The following is a 21,866-nucleotide window of genomic DNA, read 5'->3' as shown; positions in this document are numbered from 1 at the left end:
TAATGCACCAGGATAGCTTAGTCATTGAAGTGACTGGTTATAGGCTGGAAAACAGGATTTGATACCCAGCAGGATCAGGGATTTTTCTCATTTCTGCTGCACCCAGACCAGGTCTGATGTCCACCCAACCTCCTGATTGGGACTGGGGTTCTTTTCATGGGGTAAGATGGTTAGATCATGAAGCTGGTCACTTTCCTCTGTCCAGTGCTCAGGTTAAGAATATGTGAAATTTTGCCTCCACTTTCCACCTTCATGGTGAGGTGTTTAGGCACCTTCACATTTACCTGTAAGATTTGAGGTTTTCACAGCGGTGAGTATGAAGATTTCTGTCTTCTGGGTTGTTGTGCTATGTAGTCTGGTCAATGTTTACCAACGTTTCAGAGGTCATACTGCCTCCGTCATCATTACGATGAATCACCCTGATGACGGAGGCAGTATCTCTGAAATGTTGGTAAACATTGACCAGACTACACAGCGCAACAACCCGGAAGACAGAAATCTTCACATTTAATATTTTAAGAACAGAACGTATTAAAATAAAGGCTACATGTAATCTATCGTAGCTTTCATGAAAAGTAGAATTGTATTTTATAAGTGTTTACATGTTCATGGGAGCAATGCTTAGCCTTTTAAGATAATTTTTGTTTTGTTTACAGTGGTAGCACTGTATCAGAAGACTCATCCTGATTATGCAAGTTACCTGTATTTGATGGCTCCCATTTCTCTTGTGATTCTGAACCCTATTGGCTTCATTCTCATGGAGCTTAGCAAATGTAACAACAGTATTAATCAACCAGGTAGTCATGAAAACATTGGTGGGACAGAATTGTCAAGGAGTAACAGCAAGCTGCAAGTGACTGGTGCTGTAATAAAAAGTATAATCCTCAATCCAATTGTGTTGATGACAGCACTTGGCGTTATTGGAAACCTGGTGTTCAACCACAGGCTGCCAGTAGCTCTATCTGGAATTCTCAAGGTATGCTGAAACTAAGATATACAATGCAGTTAATTTTGTCAGTATAGTAAGTGGAATATAAATAATACTTTTTGAAATGGAAACTTTTAAAAACTGTTTTTATTGTATTGAACTGAAACTAGAATTTTTAGAATAGATTCATCTGAAATCGTATCAGGAATATGTGATTTTTGGCAGTCGTCTAAGATTGTGTCTTGGGAGTTTTAGAGGCTGCGTCAGGTATCATGTATTTGTCTGTTGCCACTAACAGTGAACTACTGACCCTTATATGTGTGACACTTGACCACTCCTGCTTTGTAATGCTATGCTGAGAAACTTTATACAAAATTAAATGAGAAGTAACAAATATAATGAATGTGTTGTTTATGTGGTTTATACCTCCCGTTATGTTCTTTGGTCATTCTGACCTCTGCATGCCTGTTTAAAGTGAAGGCATGAATCTAAATTGCAGATGCGGAGAACCCAGCGAAGTGGTACTTTTATACTTCATATTGTTGGCAGGTCTTTGGCTCAGCATTTTCTGCCACAGCTCTGTTCCTTCTGGGACTTTGTATGGTGGGGAAAGTTCATACACTGCAAGGAGCAGCTCTAGTTGTTCCAGGAATACTTATTGCTGTCAAACTGCAAGTTTCATAGGATTTATCTTGTACTCAAACATATTTCATTTAGGATTGTGTTTAAAAATCTCTGTTTGTGGAAATTTCATTTTATTACAGGGATCAAATTTAGATTGGTATTAATATTGGTTCCTTCATCACAAAATATTCTTTTAATTATATTTAGAACATATGTTAGTTTAGTACATTTATATTATATTAAATTATGATAAATATATAAGGCATAACTTCAGGGTGTGGCATAAATGTAATGGTGAGTTCTGCACACCATAACACTAAAGGACTTCATATGTTCATGCATCTGAAAAAGCCTTCTTTCCAAGTTATAGCATTCTTTTACTTTCTGAAATTTCTGAGGTGCTGTCAGATTTTTGTTTCTTCCCCCATCCTTGCAGCGAAAACTTCATAGCAGGTGTTCAAAGTACCTGTTTGGGACATTACAGAAGTATGTATAATGTAACTTGTAGTCTTTTGTCACACACAACAGTAATATTTATTTGTTTATTAACTTAGAAAATATTTCTGATGATTGCATTTTGGTCTAGTAGACCGTCTTCAGGCTCTTATATTACAATGTACAAAATTCATGAAACATTAGGTTAACTAAATTTTTTTGATTATATTGCAGACATGACTTCCTATGTGCATGCATCTGAGAAAGTGTTAAAGTATTATAAATGCACAGTCTAGAAGTATTTTGTTGGATCCAACATTACAAAGTTATTCTCTCATTCAGTGTATGGATAAAATATGTCACTGTTTAAAATCACATGTGTTGATGTCATTGTGATGGGGGGGTGTGTGTGTGTGTGTGTGTGAAACTAATGCATTTCAACACATAGGGAGGAGCATTCATGGCATTTGACATTTTTGATCCTGTGTTGATTGTTTCAAGATTGAGGTGGTAATTGTGGCCAGTTGTTTTAACTTATAGAATGGAAATGTAATATTAAACAAATTTTCTAAATTTTCTGCATTAATGAATGAAATATATAATGTATGAAGTGAAGCTTTCGCGGCGACTGAAGTTGTTGAAAGACTCTAAGGTTCCAAGCTTTGTCAGATGTTTGAATGGTGAATAAACCATATCTTTTGCCAACGTTTCAAGAACAACCTCTGCTCTCATCTTCAGGGCTGCTGCATAACAAATTGAAATATAATGTGTTATTTTCTCAATTAAAGATGGTATATATCTTGAGTAAGCTGTGTTAACTTCAACATACTTAGAAACATCTGGACTTGAACTGAAACCACTTAGGAAACATTTTGTAATGTCTCCATTATTTCCAAAAAATTAGGAATTTGTTATCAGTAAAATAATTTCTGAATGCCAATATATTATAAGATATCAAAAGATGAATATAAAGTAAGAAACTGCAGTTATGGTTATGGCTTCCAAGCAACCAGGCAGATGGAAACATAATGAAACCAATGAACAAAATAATTCTCTATGATATAAAATAATTAATGGAACTGCATTTCAGTCCATTTTTCTGCCATCAAAATTTACAGGTATCCAATGGCAGATATATGAATTGCTCATAATTTTCTGAAATCTGTCTAGCCCCCCCCCCCAAGTACTTTTGCAAGCATATTTTTACAGTACTATTTGCACACTTTCTCTTTATTTTCCTCAATTCTCTGCTATTAGAGAAATTTTAGTGATCAAATTTAGCAGTAGGCCTGTAGATTTTTTATACTAAATCTCATGTCATGATGAGTAGTTTGATGCAATGTTTAATCTCCCTCTCATGATAGGGTCACCCAAGTCGGACAGGTCTAAGGCGATGCGCTAGACTAAGAGTGATACCCTGGTCCTCCAGGCTGGGGCTTGGGCGTAAGGCTAACAACCTTTCACCTTTAAAAGAAAGCATTGTTACGAAAAAATCAACCGAACTTCGGATCAGGATGGACCCTTTGGCACGACCATGGCAATTGAAAAGGGATATGAGATTTGGTACTTGGAACATTAGGAGCCTCTATAGGGCTGGGGCACTGAAATCAGTGAGTAGGGAATTAGAGAATTATAAGTTAGACTTAGTGGAAGTGCGATGGGAGGGGGAGGGCACGATCCCAGTGGACAATTTTACATTTTTCTGTGGAAAAGGGAATGACAATCATCAGTTAGGGACAGGTTTTCTTGTTCATAGCAGAATTAGGGCAGCAGTTAATAGAGTATAATTTGTGAGTGACAGATTGGCTTACGTAATTTTGGAAGGACGTTGGTGCGACATCATTGTCCTTAATGTTCATGCCCCAACTGAGGACAAAAGCGATGATATCAAGGATAGCTTTTATGAAGAATTGGAATCAGTATTTGATACATTTGGCAAGTATCACATGAAAATTCTGCTAGGAGATTTCAATGCCAAAATTGGGAGGAGGGTATTTTCAAACCCAAAATAGGCAGGGAGAGTCTGCATGCACTTAGTAATGATAACGGTGTTAGAGCAGTAAACTTCGCTACGTTAAACGATTTAATTATAAAAGGAAAAAATTTCCATATCGCGATATTCTTAAATACACTTGGGCTTCTCTAGATGGTAGCACACACAATCAAATAGATCATGTTTTAGTAGATAAGAGAAGGCAGACAAATGTAATTGATGTGAGATCATTCAGAGGAGCAGATTGTGACACTGATCATTATCTGCTGGTACCAAAGGTGAGGGAGCGACTTTCAGTAAGTAGACGAACTAAACAAAATTTTGACACAGAAAGATTTTATTTGAAAAAATTAAGTGAGGGAGATGTGAAGGAAAAATATCAAGTGGAAATTTTGAATAGGTTTCAAATTTTAGAGACAAATGAAGGTAATGAAAGTGTGGACATCAACAGGGAGTGGGGAAATGTCAGAAACTGCATCAAAATTTCAGCCAAAGAGAAACTAGGATACTACAGGAGAAAGCAAAATAAACCGTGGTTTGATGAAGAATGTTCCAAATTAATAGATCGAAGGAAGCAAACAAAATTTCAATGGTTTCAGGACCCAAACAAAACAAATGCGGATAATCTATGTAATGTGAGACGTGAAGCTAGTAGAACCTTTAGGAATAAGAAAAGGGAATAACTGAAGGGCAAAATTGCTGAACATGAGATAAATAATAAGGAAAAAAATATCAGAGACCTGTACAGAGGCATTAATAACTTTAAGAAAGGATATCAACCCCAGACCAATTTGGTAAAGGATGATAATGGCAATTTGCTTGCAGATCCAATAAAAATTGTGAATAGGTGGAAAAATTTCTTTAGCGAGCTCTTAAATGTTCATGAGACTGGTGATATTAGACAGATTAAAATACATACAGCTGAACTGTTGGTGCCAGAACCTAGTTTAGATTAAGTTGAACTAGCCATTTGGAAGTTGAAAAGTTATGAATCTCCAGGTATTGATCAGATTCCAGCACAATTAATTAAAGCAGGTGGCAAAGGGTTGCATATGAGGATCCATAAGCTTATTCAGTTAATTTGGGATAAGGAAGAGATGCCACAACAATGGAAGGAATCCATAATTATTCCTATTCATAAGAAGGGGGACAAGACTGAGTGTGGTAATTACTGAGGAATTTCTCTGCTATCAACCTCATACAAAATTCTATCAAAGATTCTTTTGGCAAGATTAATCCCATATGCGAATGAAATTATTGGGGATCATCAGTGTGGGTTCAGACGAAACAGATACACAAATTGATCAGATCTTTTGTATTCATCAGATACTAGAGAAAAAATGGGAGTGCGGTGGGACCGTACATTAATTATTTATAGATTTCAAAAAAGCCTATGACTCTGTGAAGAGAGAAGTGTTATATAATATTCTTACTGAATTTGTTATACCAAAGAAGCTAGTGAGTCTAATAAAAATGTGCTTAAATGAAACCTGTGGCAAAATTTGAGTAGATAAATATGTATCTGAAACATTCTTCATCAAGAACGGTCTGAAACAAGGAGATGCTTTGTCTCCCTTGCTCTTTAACTTTGTGCTAGAATATGCCATCAGGAAAGTTGAAGATAGGCAGGAGGGTTTGCAATTGAATGGGACACATCAGCTATTGGCATATGCTGATGATGTTAATTTATTGGGGGACGACAAATACAATAAAGAGGAATGCAGAAGTTTTACTAGAGGCTAGTAGACAGGTGGGGCTAGAAGTAAATTCAGAAGAAACTAAGTACATGTTAGTATCTCGTCGTCAGCAGACAGGCAGACAAAATTATCTTAGGGTAGCTAATAAGTCCTTTGAAAGGGTTACAAAGTTCAAATATCAGGGAACAACAATAACAAATCAAAATGACACTCATGAGGAAGTTAGGAGGAGATTAATATTTTGTATTCCCGTCTGATTTCTAAGAACCTGAAAATTAAAGTATACAAAACAATAATCTTGCCTGTTGTTTTGTATGGGTGCGAAACATGGTCTCTCACTCAGAGGGAGGAACACAGATTGCAGGTGTTTGAGAACAGGGTGTTGAGGAGGATATTTGGGCCTAAGAGGGAAGACGATGGGGCATGGAGAACACTGCGTAATGATGAGCTTAAAAATCTGTACTCCTCCCCCAGTATTGTCAGGGTGATTAAGTCGAGAAGAATGAGATGGGCTGGGCATGTAGCGCGCATAGATGGGACAAGAGGTGTGCACCGGGTACTGGTTGGGAAACCTGAGGGGAAGAGACTGCTGGGGAGACCTGGACGTAGATGGGAGGATAATCTCAGGCAGGATCTATGGGAGATAGGAGGCGAAGGAGACTGGATTTTGTTGGCCCATGACAGGGTCCGATGGAGGGCCTTGGTTAATTCGGTGTTGAACCTTCGGGTTCGGTAAGCCATCTAGTTAGTTAGTTAGTTTAATCTCCCACTTGAGAAATGTCTCCAGAGTAAAATTTAAAACAAACTGTTATAAGTATTGGTAGTTTTTGTAGAAACCAAACACTATAAATCATGCAGATCTGTTCACAGTACCTAAGTACATCATATTTTCATCAACCCAAGTATCTGGGTCAGTTATGGAGACTGAAAGAAAATGTTTGTATACCATTTTATTTGTGTGTCTTGAGGATATTTAGATTTTTATGACTCATGAAGATGAAATAGAAGACATTCTCATTGAAATTTTAAGTATTATAAATATATTAATGTTTATGTCATTCTAATATTGAAGTAGAAAATTAAAAGTAGAACACAGATAAAATTTAATCTCAGTTTAAGAAAAAGTGTGTATCACATACAGTCTTTATTTATAATTTATGAGGGTGGTCGTGATTGATCTGGACTTTTTTTTTTACATAAATCTCATACATATCGTAACACTAGACAACAAGTTTTAATGAGTTGTATTTATCAGAAATGAAACTAATCAATTCTTATGTATTTTCGTCCGCTAAATTAGAAAATGACAGTAAAAAAGCTTAGTTAGTTCGTGTTTTGAAGATATTTAGTGCTTTTGTAAAATATCACCAATAAATTCGTCAATATGATATGCAAATGTTTAAAAAATTTCACCTACCTTATAGACGTTGTCTTTTGGCCTTTCTTCTGTATTTTACCTCAGGGGCATCTCTTACCACCGACCAGCAGTAATCAGCTATCATTGATGCACTCCATTTCCCCTGATAACGCCTTTCAAGAGTACAAATATCTTGGTGAAATTGTTCGCCATGTTCATCACTAACCGATCCAAGATTATCAAGGAAAAAGTCCAAGTGAGAGTGGAGGAAATGCATTTTAAGAGACATATTGCACCCCATTTTACTGTATGCTTTCAACAATTTGTCTACTAATTCCCTATAGTTTGGCGCCCTGTTGTTTCCAAGAAAATTCCTAACAACTGACTTGAAGGATTCCCATGCAATTTTATCCTCTCCCGTTAAAATGTCAACAAAATGTTTATCAACAATCAGGTTTCTTATTAGGGGGCCTACGAAAACTCCTTTGATTTTAGCCTCACTTAGGAGGGGAAATTTGTGAAAGAGGTACCTAAAGGCTTCTCCATTTCGGTCCATTCCTTTTACAAAATTTTTCATCAGACCCAATTTAATGTGCAATGCTGGCAGTATTATTTTACTTTGATCTACCAGTGGTTCACGGACAATATTTTTATTACCTGGTTCCAAGTTCTGTCGAAGGGGCCACTGTTTAGTTTCATAATGCATGACTGTCCCACTCACACAGGAAGCAGCAATATTTTGTGCAACCCTGCTGAAGGCCTAGTATGATAGCTATCACTTTTAAATCTGCACTTATACACCACTTATATTTGTCATAATTCACCCTGTTAATTAATTGTTTAATGTTATCGTATGTCTCTTTCATATGAACCGCATGAGCTATAGGAATACTGGGTATAAAAAGCCGCCACTCATTTCGGTTATGTTCTATATGCAGGGCATCCATAAGACCATCTACGTCATCACAAAATACAAGATCATCTTGCATGGAAAACATTTTTGTAAAGGAATCTGATGAACGCGATAACAGGATATTTTAACATTTTCTTCAAGTACATTCCATTGCTTAATTCGTGATCCTAGCAACTCTGCCTTATACTTAGGCAATTCTATCTCTCTCGCTAGATCATTCAGTTTACTTTGAATTACTCTGTGAGATGTAGAAGGTAACATTTCTGGCACAAACTCCTTATCTTGAGATGCCGATGATCTTGGAATGGCGTCATCTGATGGTGGTGATGGTGAGCATTCTTTGCTGCAATCAGCTGTGTAGGAGATAGGAGGGACAGGTACAGGTAGTTCATGATTGTGGGGTATAGGACGAATAGCTGAGGGAATGTTTGGATAGATCAAAGCATGTTTTTTCTTATTGTTTATGCCGATGACAGGAGGAATCATGCATCGCTGTTCCACACTTAGAATAACAGGGTCTGATGCCATCTTGTAGTGCTTCTATTATGATATAGAGCAGTGGTATTCAACCTGAGGTACGCGTACCCCCGGGGGTACGTGAAATTTAAAAAATATATTATTTTATGATAAACACTGAATAATCAGTATTGTAATTTATTTAATTTATTTTAGATGTAGATTATATACTATGTATAACTTGAATTATACACCAACAACTTTGGGGGTACAAAGTTGAAGAGAAATTAACAAAAAAGGTTGAATACCACTGATGTAGAGCTTATGGCTATGATTTTGGGAGTGAGAGCATTGTTCCAACCATTTACCATGAATAATATTTTGTCACTCTGGTGCAGACACCTTTTATGAAGAAAAGTTCACATCAACCTTGAACCACCCTCAGTTATTGGTGACATGGTAGAAAAGTGATAGAATACCTTAGAAATAACTATAAAAATTCTGCTTCAGTAACAACTTTTATTACACTGGAGCATATTTGAATTGTTCAAGATCCACAAGTGTTTTATGTGGAAATATCAACTGCAAAGACAAAGGTTCTGGCAGTCCAAGGTATGTCATCTAACACACAAAATCTGTTGAATTTTAAATCAATTGAACAAGTCATTACTTGTAAGTACCTGCATGAAAGCATGTTTGCTAAAATATTTTACTACTGTACACCAAAAAGCAAGAGGAGAGTAGTACATACAAAAGGTAAACATAGGAGCTGGAACAGTCTCGTAAAACTTCCTTTTGACTGATGACCACTATGTAAATCTTGTGATTTTAAACAGTCTTTTAATTGGATTTTCTAGGTGTCACTGAATAAAATCTTCCAAATCTGTATAAACTTGGTGAGATTCATCACCCTGATGATGACAGTAACCTCATCTGAAATATCACACTTCAAGTACACAAATATTACTATCACTCTTGGAATGAAAATTAAAGACTATTCTTATTCCCGAATTTTCTGTTGAAGGTGTTAGTTTCAATTTCTTGGATTTGCTCCATTATCTTATGTCCTTAAAATGTGTTAGAGACAGGTTCAATTTCAGAGAATTTCAGAACCAGTTTCTGAAACATTTTGTTTATAAACAATTAAGATGATGGATAAGATCCAAAGAATTGAAACTAATTAAAATCCTTTTGTTGTTGTGAGACCCTACATACTTTCAGAGTACTTAAAAGAAATTTACATTGTCACTTAACTGGTTATTACATGCAGATGATTGAAAATTCATTGCACCCACAAATGTACATAAGCATTTTATATTGCAGTAGTGAAGCAACGATTTAGGAATAGCGTAAAGGATGTGACAACAGTGCCATCAGCGGACATCGACTCAGATCATAATATGTTAGTTGCAAACGTCAGCACCAGAATGAAGAAAATCAGGAGTAGGGGGTGAGGAAGAAGAGATGGGACCTGGAGAACCTGAAGAGCGCACGAGACGAAGTAAGAGCAGAATTGGAAGGAAAATTAAGTGAAAGTGAAGGCGAAAGCATTGAAGAGGAATGGACGAATGTCAAGAAGTGCCTAACAGTGGCACTAGAAGAAAAGGTTGGTAGGATGAAAAGGATACCAAGGAAGGCATGGATTACACAGGCTATGCTCGATAAGATGGATGAGAGGAGGAGATGGAAGAATATCAACAGTGAAGAGGGAAGACAGAAATACCGAAGACTGAACAACGAACTGAGAAGAGAAACAGACAAGGCAAGAGAAGATTACATCAATGAAGTATGTGATGAGATAATGACACTCCAGAGAATTGGCAGATATGCAAAGGCGAAAGAACTAGGATGGAAAGAGAACATCGGAATTCGAACACAGGAAATAGAAGACTCATCAGGAAAGATAGTCAGTGATCAGAATGAAGTTAAAGCTGTGTGGGAAAATTATATTGAAGAGCTCTATGACAAGGCCATTCGACAGGATGAGATGGAGATGGAATTGGAGCCAGAAGAAGAAGTAGAGGAGGACGACAAAGGTCCAGAGATACTGAAGAGCGAGGTAGAGAGGGCCATAAAGGATATGAGAAGAAGAAAAGCTATGGGAGATGATGAAATCCCATCGGACTTATTGAAAGAACTTGGAGAGAAAGGAGTGAAGGTTCTTACTAAACTCGCTAACAAGGTATACACCTCCGGTGAGTGGCCCAAGGACTTTCTGGAAGTAACAATGATTCCATTACAGAAGAAAAAGAATTCCAAGAAGTGCGGCGATTACAGGACCATCAGCTTAATCTCACATGCGGCTAAGAAAATGACTAGAATACTGACTAAAAGACTAGAAAAGAAGATAGAGGAAGTGATGGGAGATGACCAATTTGGATTCAGGAGAGGAAGAGGAACCAGAGATGCCATCGGAGTTATGAGCATAATTTCAGAGAGAGTTCTTGATGTCAAGGAAGAAGTATGTGCCTGCTTCATCGACTGGAAGAAGGCTTTCGATCGAGTAAAATGGAAGAAATTAATGAGGATCCTACAGAGAATTGGAATTGATTGGAGAGATAGAAGACTAATCGAAAACCTGTACATGCAGCAAAAAGTCAAAGTGAGACTGGACTCAGGAGACACCAACAGCGTTGAGATAGGTAGAGGTGTAAGACAGGGATGCTGCTTATCACCAATTCTTTTTAACCTGTACGGGGCATGGCTTGCCAAGGAAGCTCTGGAGGGAACAGGAGACTTCAAAATTGGAGGAAGAGTGATAAAGACTGTAAAGTATGCAGACGACTTAGTAGTATTGGCGAAGGAAGAGGAGGAATTACAGAACATGATGGACAAGTTAGTGGAAACAGGTAGAGAGTATGGAATGGAAATCAACATTGAAAAATCAAAGGTAATGAGGATAGCACCGAGAGCAGAACCATTGAACATTGTAATTGGAAACCAACAGATGGAGAATGTGGAGCATTTCAAGTACTTGGGAAGCATAGTCACGACGGACGCCCTATGCACCAAGGAAGTAAAAGCAAGGATAGCCATGGCCAAGGCAGCTTTCGTCAAGAAGAGGATACTTCTCAGTAGCAAGTTGGGCTTGGAGATGAAGAAGAAACTAGTGAAGTGTTACGTATGGAGTGTCGCGCTGTATGGAGCAGAGACTTGGACACTCAGGAAGAAGGAACAGAAATACCTGGAGAGTTTTGAAATGTGGTGTTGGAGAAGAATAGAGAAGATCAGGTGGACGGATCGAGTGACCAACGAAGAAGTATTGAGGAGAGTCAACGAGCAAAGAAACATTCTGCAGGCGATTACACGAAGGAAAGCTAACTGGCTGGGACATATTATGAGAAGGAATGGATTACTGAGTGACATCACCAAAGGCCAGGTTGAAGGAAAGAGAGGACTAGGAAGAAGATTGATACAGCTAACCGACGATCTTAAACAAGGAAAGAAGATGACGTTCCAGGAATTAAAACGAGAAGCCAAGAATATGGAAAACTGGAGAGCTCTTTTTGGGCAGAGCAATGGACCTGTCGTAAGACAGAACACTAAATAATAATAATAATAAGATGAATACCTGAATGTGGCTGTCTTCTGGGTTGTTCTGCCATGTAGTCTGGTAGAAGTTTACCGACGTTTAAGAGGTGGTTGCTGCCTCCACCATCAGAACCTCTGAAATGTCGGTAAACTTCTACCAGACTACAGACCACAACAACCCAGGAGGCAGCCATCTTCAGACTCACCGCTATGATAACCTCAAATCCTACAGATAAATGCCTGCAGTATTAAAGTATCATGACTCACAATTTCCAGTAGAATGTAATTTTTGAGCCTTCATTTTTTGTTATAGGCTAGTTCTTCCCCTAGTGATACATGAAGTTGTGAGCTTATTTCATCCTGGCACTAACGTGAGTGAAACTCTAGACCTCAGTACATACGGGTTTCTGTATGGAGTGTTTCCAGCTGCTCCAGGTGTGTTTGTGTTTGCCACACAGTATTCAATTGACATAGATCTGGTAAGTGAATATCCCTGTTTTTTAATTCATTATCACATAATTTTGTACCAATTTCTTAGAATTTATTGATTATATACAGTTTATTATACAGTATTTTATTTGTTAGGAAGGAAACCTGTTTAACTGCATAGCTAATTGTATTTGTTACTTATACTGTTAATTGCTGTGTTTCAAATACATTTCTACTTTTTTGAGTATTTTCTTGTATGGTAATCACTGAGCTGTCCCAGTTTTAATGACTATGTTTTATTATAATTATAGTGTGTGTGAAAAGTTTTAAAGTGCATGAGAAATATGATGCTTTTTGGTAACATCCTTTAATTCTATCAGTATATTCTTCAACATTTAAAGATATTTACCTCCTTGTTTGTGGCACAATTTGACTCAACATCAGGTCTAGTTATTAACATTTTCTATTTTATGAAAACAATCAATAGAATGCATACCGTCAATTTATTTGGAACTGGAGAGCCTGTATATATGCATTTTGGCTGTCTGTATAAGATTAATTGGTTAACATAATACTTTAACAATGAACATGTGCTGTTGTTACAAATAACTCATCATTCCTGATGATGGTGTTTTACTGGGTTGTGATGCCATGTGGACTCATAGGTAAATACCAACAGTTTAGATAAACATACTCTCTCCATCTTCAGGCTGAAAATGCTATCACAGTCCAGCAGAACAATGTCATATTGACACCTTGGGAACCTCAAATCTCTAAGCTCATTATTACTGTTAAGTATTTTATATATAAATGAAACTGGTAGACAGCTGAAGTTTGTGCACCCAGCCTACTCTTTATGTTTCAGAATACCAGTACTGATCTTACATTTATTGTATAAATACTTTGTGTCTTTTTCTTTCTTTCCTTTCTTTTCTTGTTTTTGTTTTGTTTTGTGAAAGTGTTTTGTAACTTTTTGGTGAACCTGTTTCCCTAGACAACTATGGACATAATTCTGTTATTTTTTTTACCAGATTGCAAGCTCAATGGTAGCATGCACATTCATATCAGCTCCACTGATGTTCATATCAGCCAAAATGATCACAATCAACAAGCTGAAACCCTCAGATTATCTTCAGGAATTAGATTCATTTTCTCTGGATACCAGCATTGCTGGTATTGTTGCCTGTGTAAGTATAATTTAATGGCAAATACAAACCCTTTCATGGTTATGATTCAGATTTCTGCATCTAGTTAGATATACAGAGTGATTCATCGTTAAATTTAAATTTTATTGGTGAGTTGTACATTCAAAAGCAATGATATACTTGTATATAAATATGGGTTTGCAAACCTTAATATTATTGTTATGGCCCTTCTTACATGGTGCAATTGGACATGCAAAGCATGTGATTAGTATAAGTAATAATTATACACATATTGCACAGGTAAAAAAAAAGTAAAGTTTGTCCCACTACACGCCATGTAGGCGTTTGGGGTGAGCGGAGGTATAGCTCCTCTCTTCCTTGACCTCGGCACTAGATGGGGGTGAGTGGTCAGCATCACGCCCCGGCCGGCTTTACCCCCGGGAAAGGTCCCCGGTACCCATTGTAGAAGAGGCTGGGTGGGTCCCAGAGCCGGTCTGGACGCAGAGGCTAGAGGAAAAATCCTCTGCCCCCATCGGGGATCGAACCCCGGTCGTCCAGCCCGTAGATAGTCACTATACTGACTGAGCTATCCTGGCTCATATTGCACAGGAGTATGTCAAATTAGCTACTGTATAATGATGGTAAAATGATGTACGCAAACAACATCATAAGTGTATCAGATGGCACTAATCACAATCACCAAGTAAGTGCACTAACTTCCAATCTGTGTATGGCAAAGTCAGAGACCTGTCAAATGTACAGATGAAAACTGGTTAGGGTAAACGTAGTTATTGACACAGTAGTGCTAGACAGACAGTACTGCACATAATAGTGCAGTTAGAGGCTGAGTGTAACAGTGCAATCTGTTACACTTTTGATGTGCTATTTGCATATGAAGTGTCGATAATATTAGTAATTGCCAACACTGTGCCATGTAATTTGATGCAGCATGTTTTTGGCTACTACTTATGCTCACCAGAAGCTTTGTCCATCAAATTGCAGCATTAAGAAAACTAAGAATTTTGTGGACCCATGTTTATGTGAACTCATGTCATTATACGCGGTGTGATTGGAAAGTTTCTAGACTGCGCCTATAAAAATCTGTACACTTATCTCAGGTATTAAATTCATCCATCACCCTCGAAGTAGTTCCCCTGGGAGTGAACACAACGATCCCAGCGCCGCTGCCAAGCCTGGAAGCATCCCTGGAAATCTTTCTTTGTCAGCCTGTCAAGCACCATCTGCGATTCAGCCTGAATCTCTTCTATCGTCTCAAATCTCCTTCCCTTTAGCTGAATTTTCATCTTTGGGAAGAGGAAGAAGTCACACGGCGAATAAGGAGGCTGCGGGATGACGGCCATGGTGTTTGAGGCCAAAAACTGCCGAACTTTGAGGGCGGTGTGCGCTGGCGCGTTGTCATGATGCGTCGCATGTGGAGTTCTTCCTTTAGAAACAGCTGACAGGTCCCATAGCCTATCCCAACAATGTCGCACAAGTCGTTGATGGTACGACGTCGATCTTCGTGAATGGCCTGCCGAATCTTTGTAACATTTTCGGGCGTTGTGCTCGAAGATGGTCGTCCAGAATGCTCGTCATCATCGACAGAGGTTCGGCCATTTTTAAAACGTGAATGCCACACAAAAGTTTATGCACGACCCATTGCGGACTCCCCAAATGCTTGCTTTAGCATTTCATAGGTTTCCGTAGCCGTTTTGGCGAGTCTTTGGCAAAATTTGATGCACACGCCATTCCGAAATCGCAGGAGGGTCGGTGTAATGCACTACCAAAACGCCCGTAACTAAGAAACAAATGCTAATTCGATGATGCCGGCTGGCACACTGATTCACTATGAATGTAGGCCGCACCCCCTAGCGGCAGAAGCTCGTACTACATCCGGTTCGCCCAATATTGACACAGTCTGTAAACTTTCCGATCGCACCTCGTATATGGTTGTACAACTCGCCAGTAAAATTTTGTTTGTCTAATATTGAATCACACTCTATGCACTGGGCATCACTTTGTGACATAACTGTCTGTCAGCTACACTAAAAATGTTCTTGGTATTGCATCTGCTAGATAGAGGTCTTTCTGAGCTGGCAATGCTAATTTTCCCCCAAAATATTGCAAGAATGTAGCTACAAGTGTTGTATTTTCTGTCTATTATATTGTGTAGAACACAGCATAGACACTGGAAACTTGATTTTTAACAAGAAAATAATTTAAGTTATGAGAAATAAATAGTTGTGAAGTGCACTTGAAGTTGATTTTTACTTAACATGCTGGAAATCTTTACTGTAAAAGGTCAAAATGAATTAAACATTTTTGTTTCTTCATTGTTTTCTTTTCCTTTCAGGTTTGGATTCTAGTCATATTTATATGCAGCAAGAAATATAAAAGAATACCTCACAAAATGACATTTTGTTTGGTTGTATCTCAGGTATGTTTCATTGAATGTTTATTGACAAAACAACAAAACCAACTTCAACTTATCATTAGAAAATTCACTGTAATATAATGAAAATCATTCCACAGGAAATAGTCCTGTAGCATTTACTGACAACAGAATGTACATCATACTACTAAATGAGTGCAAAAAATTCATAAACAATTAGAAAACTATGCAATTTTCCTCACAGATGTCACTGTAATGGAATCTCCATGTACTATTATTAAGTTGGAAGATACATCAGTCATAAAAGTAATAAGAATCAATATAATTGACATATTAGTACCTTTAATAAAAAAAGTGAACTGACTGAAAATTTTAAGTAAAAATTAATACAATATTGATGTTGATTACAAGTGAAATCATTATAATTGTGTCTTTTTTTGTTATACTTGTTACTTTAATGTTATATTATACAATGCACGACTTTCCTTTATACAGACTCTTTATATTTAATCTATTTGCTCTCTGTTCTTGTGTTATTTATAGTTCTTATTGTATTTTTGTACCTTGTCTACTTTCCAGTACTTACTTGTAATTGGCTTTCTTGCTGTTATGAATTACTTAAAGTAATTGAATTGGATTGATGGAATGCGAGGAGCTTATGTAGAACAGGGGCATAGGGTACATTAGCTATGGGCGTAGTAAAGTATAGGTTGGATATTGCAGGGATACAGGAGTTTAGATGGCCTGATGATGGACACCTAACAAAGGCGAACTACATATTACACAATGGAAAATGGAATATGGACCATTGCCTGGGAACAGGTCTTTTAGTGAAAAAATATTTTCAGTGAGCAGTTAAAAGAGTAGAATTTGTTAATGATAGGCTGTTATACTTAATCATGTGAGGTTGATGGTGTGATATTATTATTATAAATGTGCACGTACCATCTAAAGATAAGGGTGATAAGATGAAAGATAGTTTTGTGGAGAATTAGAGTGTATATTTGATCAGTTTAGTAGATACAACATGAAAATTCTACTAGGAGAATTCAGTGCCAAAATTGGTCTGTAGGATATTTCAAAACCAACTATAGGGAGTGAGAGTTTACATTATTTTAGTAATGAGAATGGGGTGAGATTAGTTAACGTTGCCACATCCAAAAATCAGATCATCAAAATCAAATTAATTATGTTCTAAACAATTGGAGGAGACGATCAATCATTGTAGTATCAGGTAAACATTTTGAGTAGATTTGCAATCCTAGAAAACGTTGAGAAGAATACAGACAGTAGGTAAGTAGACGTCAATGAGGCCTGGAAAAATATATGGGATAACAAAATTTCAGCTGAGGAGAGTGTAAGGTATCATAAAATGTCACAAAATAAAGCATGGTTTGATGAAGAATGCTCTATCTTGGTAAGACGGAGGAAGCACGCTAGATTGCAATGGCTGCAGGCCCGTATACGAATAAACAGGAAAAGATATGTCAGAGTAAGGCACGAAAGCTGCAGAACTTTGAGGAATAAGAAGAGGGAGTATTTCCAAGATCACACAGGGGAGATGGAAACTGATAGCAAAAATAAATCATCAGAGAGTTATATAGACTCATAATTGAATTTAAGAAAGGGTACAAACGTAGGACACATTTTATCAAGGATAAGAGTGGGGATCTCCTCGCGGGCTCACATGGCATCGTATATAAATGGAAAGATTACTTTAGTACATTATTAAACTTTCACGTAGCTGATCAACTTAAAGAGCCTGAAGTACATACAGTAGAGCCCTTCATCCCAAAACCGAGCCCTAATGAAGCTGAAATTGCCATTGGGGAAATTAAAACTTTATAAATCTCCAGGTATTGACTCAATTCCAGCATAACTAATCCATGCAGGTGGTAGGACGCTGCACTCAGAGATACATAAGCTTATAGTCTTGATTTGGAACCAGGAAGTACTACCACAAAGTGAAAAGAACCAAGAATGCAGAAACTCTCCTACAGGCTAGCAGGGAAGTAGGCCTAGAAGTAAATGTAGACAAAACTGAATACATGGGAAAAATATGGGATCAACATCAGCAACAACAGTGGTAAATAATTACAGTCAAAATCGTTATAACGAGATTCAAGAGACTGAGGAAAAGTGCTTGTTCAATTCTAAAGGGTTTTGACGACGGTAGTTTACACTTAAAATTATTCATTGTCAGGATTTTTTCCATCATCTGTTCTTTAAAACCACGACGTTTCGGAGGCTGGTTCTGTCTCCATCTTCAGGTGAGAGGTACCTACTCTGTTGGATTCCTTAGATAGAGCTAGTCTTTGTCACTGTCCAGTGACCCAACAGAGTAGGTACCTCTCACCTGGAGATGGATACTGAACCAGCCTCCGAAACGTCATGGTTTTAAAGAACAGTTGATGGAAAAAGTCCTGACAATGAATAATTTTAAAAGTGCTTGTTATAACCATTACTCATTATATCCGTTATTGTAGCCAAATGTTACTTTTGCTATTACTCATTACATTTATCATGCACATGCACACACACAAATATATACTTCTGGAACAGGGATAAAAACCACAGTGAATAAACACAGCACGACAAACCCAAACCACAGAAGTAAAATTGTTTTTAGAAGTTCCAAGTGTTTGTCCCAAGTTTTAAAAAGACATGTTCACTAACAAAGATTTGAAATTGCACTGAATTCTTCATTTCGACTGATTTTGACAGCTGAATGTTTCATACCGATACAGAAATATGTTATTGGTTATTTTGTCAGGTAATTTCTCTCCGTAGGTCTTCCAAAAATCCATAACATTAGGGAAGAGCTAGAAGAGAGGATTAAAAGATTGGGGGAAAAAAGCTCAATACCATGTGCACTCACAGCATAGAACACTCTCTATTCAAACAAGGCAGCAGTGTAGTGGAATCATTCTGCCCTCCCTTGCCATGGGTAACCGTTTTGATCACTTGATCACTATACATTTGCCCTGATACCTGAGAGCCCCCGTAGGCCCTCGGCCAACCCCCCCCCCCCCCCCCCCACACACACACACAAGGTCTGTGGGGATTTCTGCTACACCATTGGAACAAGGACTATGCTCTTCGTGAGTAGCGTACTGCACTAAATGAGATCTAGAGAATGGAAATCGAACTAAACACGCTATGAATGTTGACCTTAAATATCGTTAAAAGAGTTAGAAATTGTTATCAGCAGGGATGTGGAAAGAGACAATAATTTTGCCTGTTGTCTTGTATGGTTGTGAAACATGGTCTATTACCTTGAAGGAAGAACATAAATTACAAGTGTTTGAAAATGAGTTGCTCAGGAAGATATTTGGACCTAGGGAGGATGAAATAAGTGGGGAATTTAGAATATTGCATAACAAGGAGCTGCATAAATTGTACAGGTCACCTAGAATAGTGAGGATGATGAAGTCTAGGAGGTTCCGATAGCGTGAATGTATAACAGGTTTTTATCTACAATTTTCTGTATAAAATCTGGATGTCTGATACTCCAGTACATCTTATAGCCCAGAAAAGTTATTAAGAATCAAAAAGAATTCAGTAGGATTTGAGGTTTTCATGGCAGTGAGTATTGTTAGAAGTTTACTGGTGTTTCTGAGTTCTATGCTGCCTTCATCTTCATCCTGATGATGGAGGCAGCAAGGACGTCTGAACTTCTACCAGACTACGAGGCTAAACAATCCAGAAGACAGCCATCTTCATAAAACAATTTGTTTTCAGCACCAACAAGAAATTAAAATAAATTAACCTGGTACAGAACCTAATGTCCCAATACTACAAACAGGAATAGACATCTCACTGAATAATATACAAGATCAGAACACATACAGATTTAACACCAATGACAATACTTAAATAATAAATCACTATTAATACATGCAAATGTTATATAACTTAGACTCAGCTAGTTGAGACAGTATTTTATACAGTTTTAGCGAGAAAATTATAATGTACTGAAGTAGAAAGTCCTGCAATATTTGGAATATAACATAGTGATAGAGCTCATACATACACACATGTTAATTTTCATACTCTATTCATAATCCCTCCATTGTGGGTGTGGAATTTTACAAATCATGTTTAGGAAGTGAAACATGAGGTGCTTGAGTGTTGTTGTGTTTTTTTTTGAAACTTTTACATGTCATAACCACTCTTGAGAGTGTTTATGGTATGTAAAAGTTCACCTAGTCAGTTTCATATCATTGTGCTTCACTTACTGTCGTGCTTAGTTTTGACTCTATTCTTTCCCTGTTGCCTACCAGGCAGCATATGAAACACAGATTCATTCAGCTTGTTTTCCACATCTGATGGGGATCCCTTAGTTTGCTCTCTGGGGTTATGCCATGTGGGAAGATTCCAACTTGTTAGGTTTATCTTCTTGGTTTCTGTGATCTCCATATTCAATTCTGATGTTAGCCTGTGAAGGATAAGCTCCAACCAACATTATCATAATCATAATAGTTATTAATACCACTGCCACTATCATTATCATCATTATTTATTGTTTGCATGAATATCATAAAGGAACGCATAAGTAAGCTCCAAATTATAACTGTTTAATATCCATAATGTCAACATAAAATTCAATTCATTTATTTGTTTGCCAACAGCAAGAAGCCAATAACAGACAAACACTGATAATACATACAATAATAATGAAAAATATTACACTAACAGATTAACTAAACTTATACATGTACAGTATTAAATATAACAGCCAAATACAGGCAAGCCCAAAATAGAAACAATATTATACACAAAAAAAATAAATGAAGAAATATAAATAAAAACAAATAATCCACCTAGGGAACACTAATATAAATGTAAAACATTAAATAAATAAAAAAAATAACCAAGCTAGATCATCTATCAAGACAACCTATCTAGATCATTTCCCTTATTGAGAACGTGCCCTCAAGGGAGACAATGTTTTTGCTAAATACGTTCAAAGATTTACATACGTTATTTGCAGCGATAACGCACGTGGCTAAAGGACTATGTCTTAATGCACTGCTCACACTAAAAGTAGAAAATTCTCTTATTTGCCTCGCCGGCACACGTATACCAACAGTGTCCATAATGAAATTGCAATTTATTTTGCCCTTAAAGACATTAACAAGAAATAATGCATCGAGATGTCATCTGGAATAGAGTGTTCTCAGATTTAAAGTTGAATTAAGAATAGTTGGATGTTGTTTATAGGCATGTGATCATACTCATGGCCATATGAATTTAGTTCATATCCTGTTTCTTTCAAACTCATATTAATATTATCCTCTGATTTATATCGGGGTCTTCCAAGTGGTCTGTTACCTTCAGGTTTTCTGATCAATATTTTGTGTACATTTCTCTTCTCCTATGTATGTTACATGTCCCACCCATCTAACCTTGAGTTTATCACTATGATAATATTTAACAAAGAGAACAAATTAGAAGCTTCTCATTATACAATTGTCTTCATCCTCCTCTTACTTCATTCTTGGGTACAAATATTGTACTCAGCACCCTTTTCCCAAAAACCCTCAATCTTTGTTCTTCTGTTAGAAGAAAGGATGAAGTTTTGTAATCTCATAGAAAGGAATGTTTGAAATTATAGTTTTGTATATTTTAATCTTCAAATTTAATGAAAGACAAAATATTTTGAATTACATAGTGGCAATATTTCAGGAATGCAATGAATGTAATTTTTATTGATTATCATTCCCAAATATTTGGAATTACAACCTTTTTAAGGATTTACTAGCTACTGTTAAGTTTGCTGATGAGTCCAGAACATAACTAAATTTTTATAAACACTGCACATATTTTCTTTACACAAGTGTCATGAACATTGCCATATAATATCTCATCCTTCTTGCTAAGATGTTACATTTTAAGTGGGTTGTCTGACAGCCAAGCCTCTCCATCTGTCTCTCTTCTTGCACCTCCTCTAATTTTCTTCCCAT

At 37.1% G+C, this 21,866-nt stretch overlaps 1 protein-coding gene across 4 annotated transcripts in view; it reads left to right on the top strand.

The window, feature by feature from the left end:
- The window catches only part of anchor (integral membrane protein GPR155 homolog anchor), a 54,805-nt gene that overhangs the window by 7,434 nt on the left and 25,505 nt on the right, over positions 1 to 21,866 (top strand). For all 4 annotated transcript variants that reach the window (XM_022059242.2, XM_022059243.2, XM_022059245.2 and 1 more), the window contains 5 exons: positions 657 to 976; positions 1,478 to 1,599; positions 12,248 to 12,413; positions 13,395 to 13,550; positions 15,862 to 15,945. In XM_022059242.2, the coding sequence (XP_021914934.2) occupies positions 657 to 976; positions 1,478 to 1,599; positions 12,248 to 12,413; positions 13,395 to 13,550; positions 15,862 to 15,945 (848 nt within the window). The remainder of the gene's footprint in view (positions 1 to 656; positions 977 to 1,477; positions 1,600 to 12,247; positions 12,414 to 13,394; positions 13,551 to 15,861; positions 15,946 to 21,866) is intronic.

The sequence above is a fragment of the Zootermopsis nevadensis genome, unplaced genomic scaffold (assembly GCF_977971745.1).
Source record: "Zootermopsis nevadensis isolate Lab colony 2312 unplaced genomic scaffold, Znev_1.0 Znev_ptg000006l, whole genome shotgun sequence".
In the NCBI taxonomy this organism is placed as follows: Eukaryota; Metazoa; Arthropoda; class Insecta; order Blattodea; family Termopsidae; genus Zootermopsis; species Zootermopsis nevadensis.
Note: the sequence above shows the minus strand (reverse complement) of the source record. Positions and strands in the feature narration are given on the sequence as shown.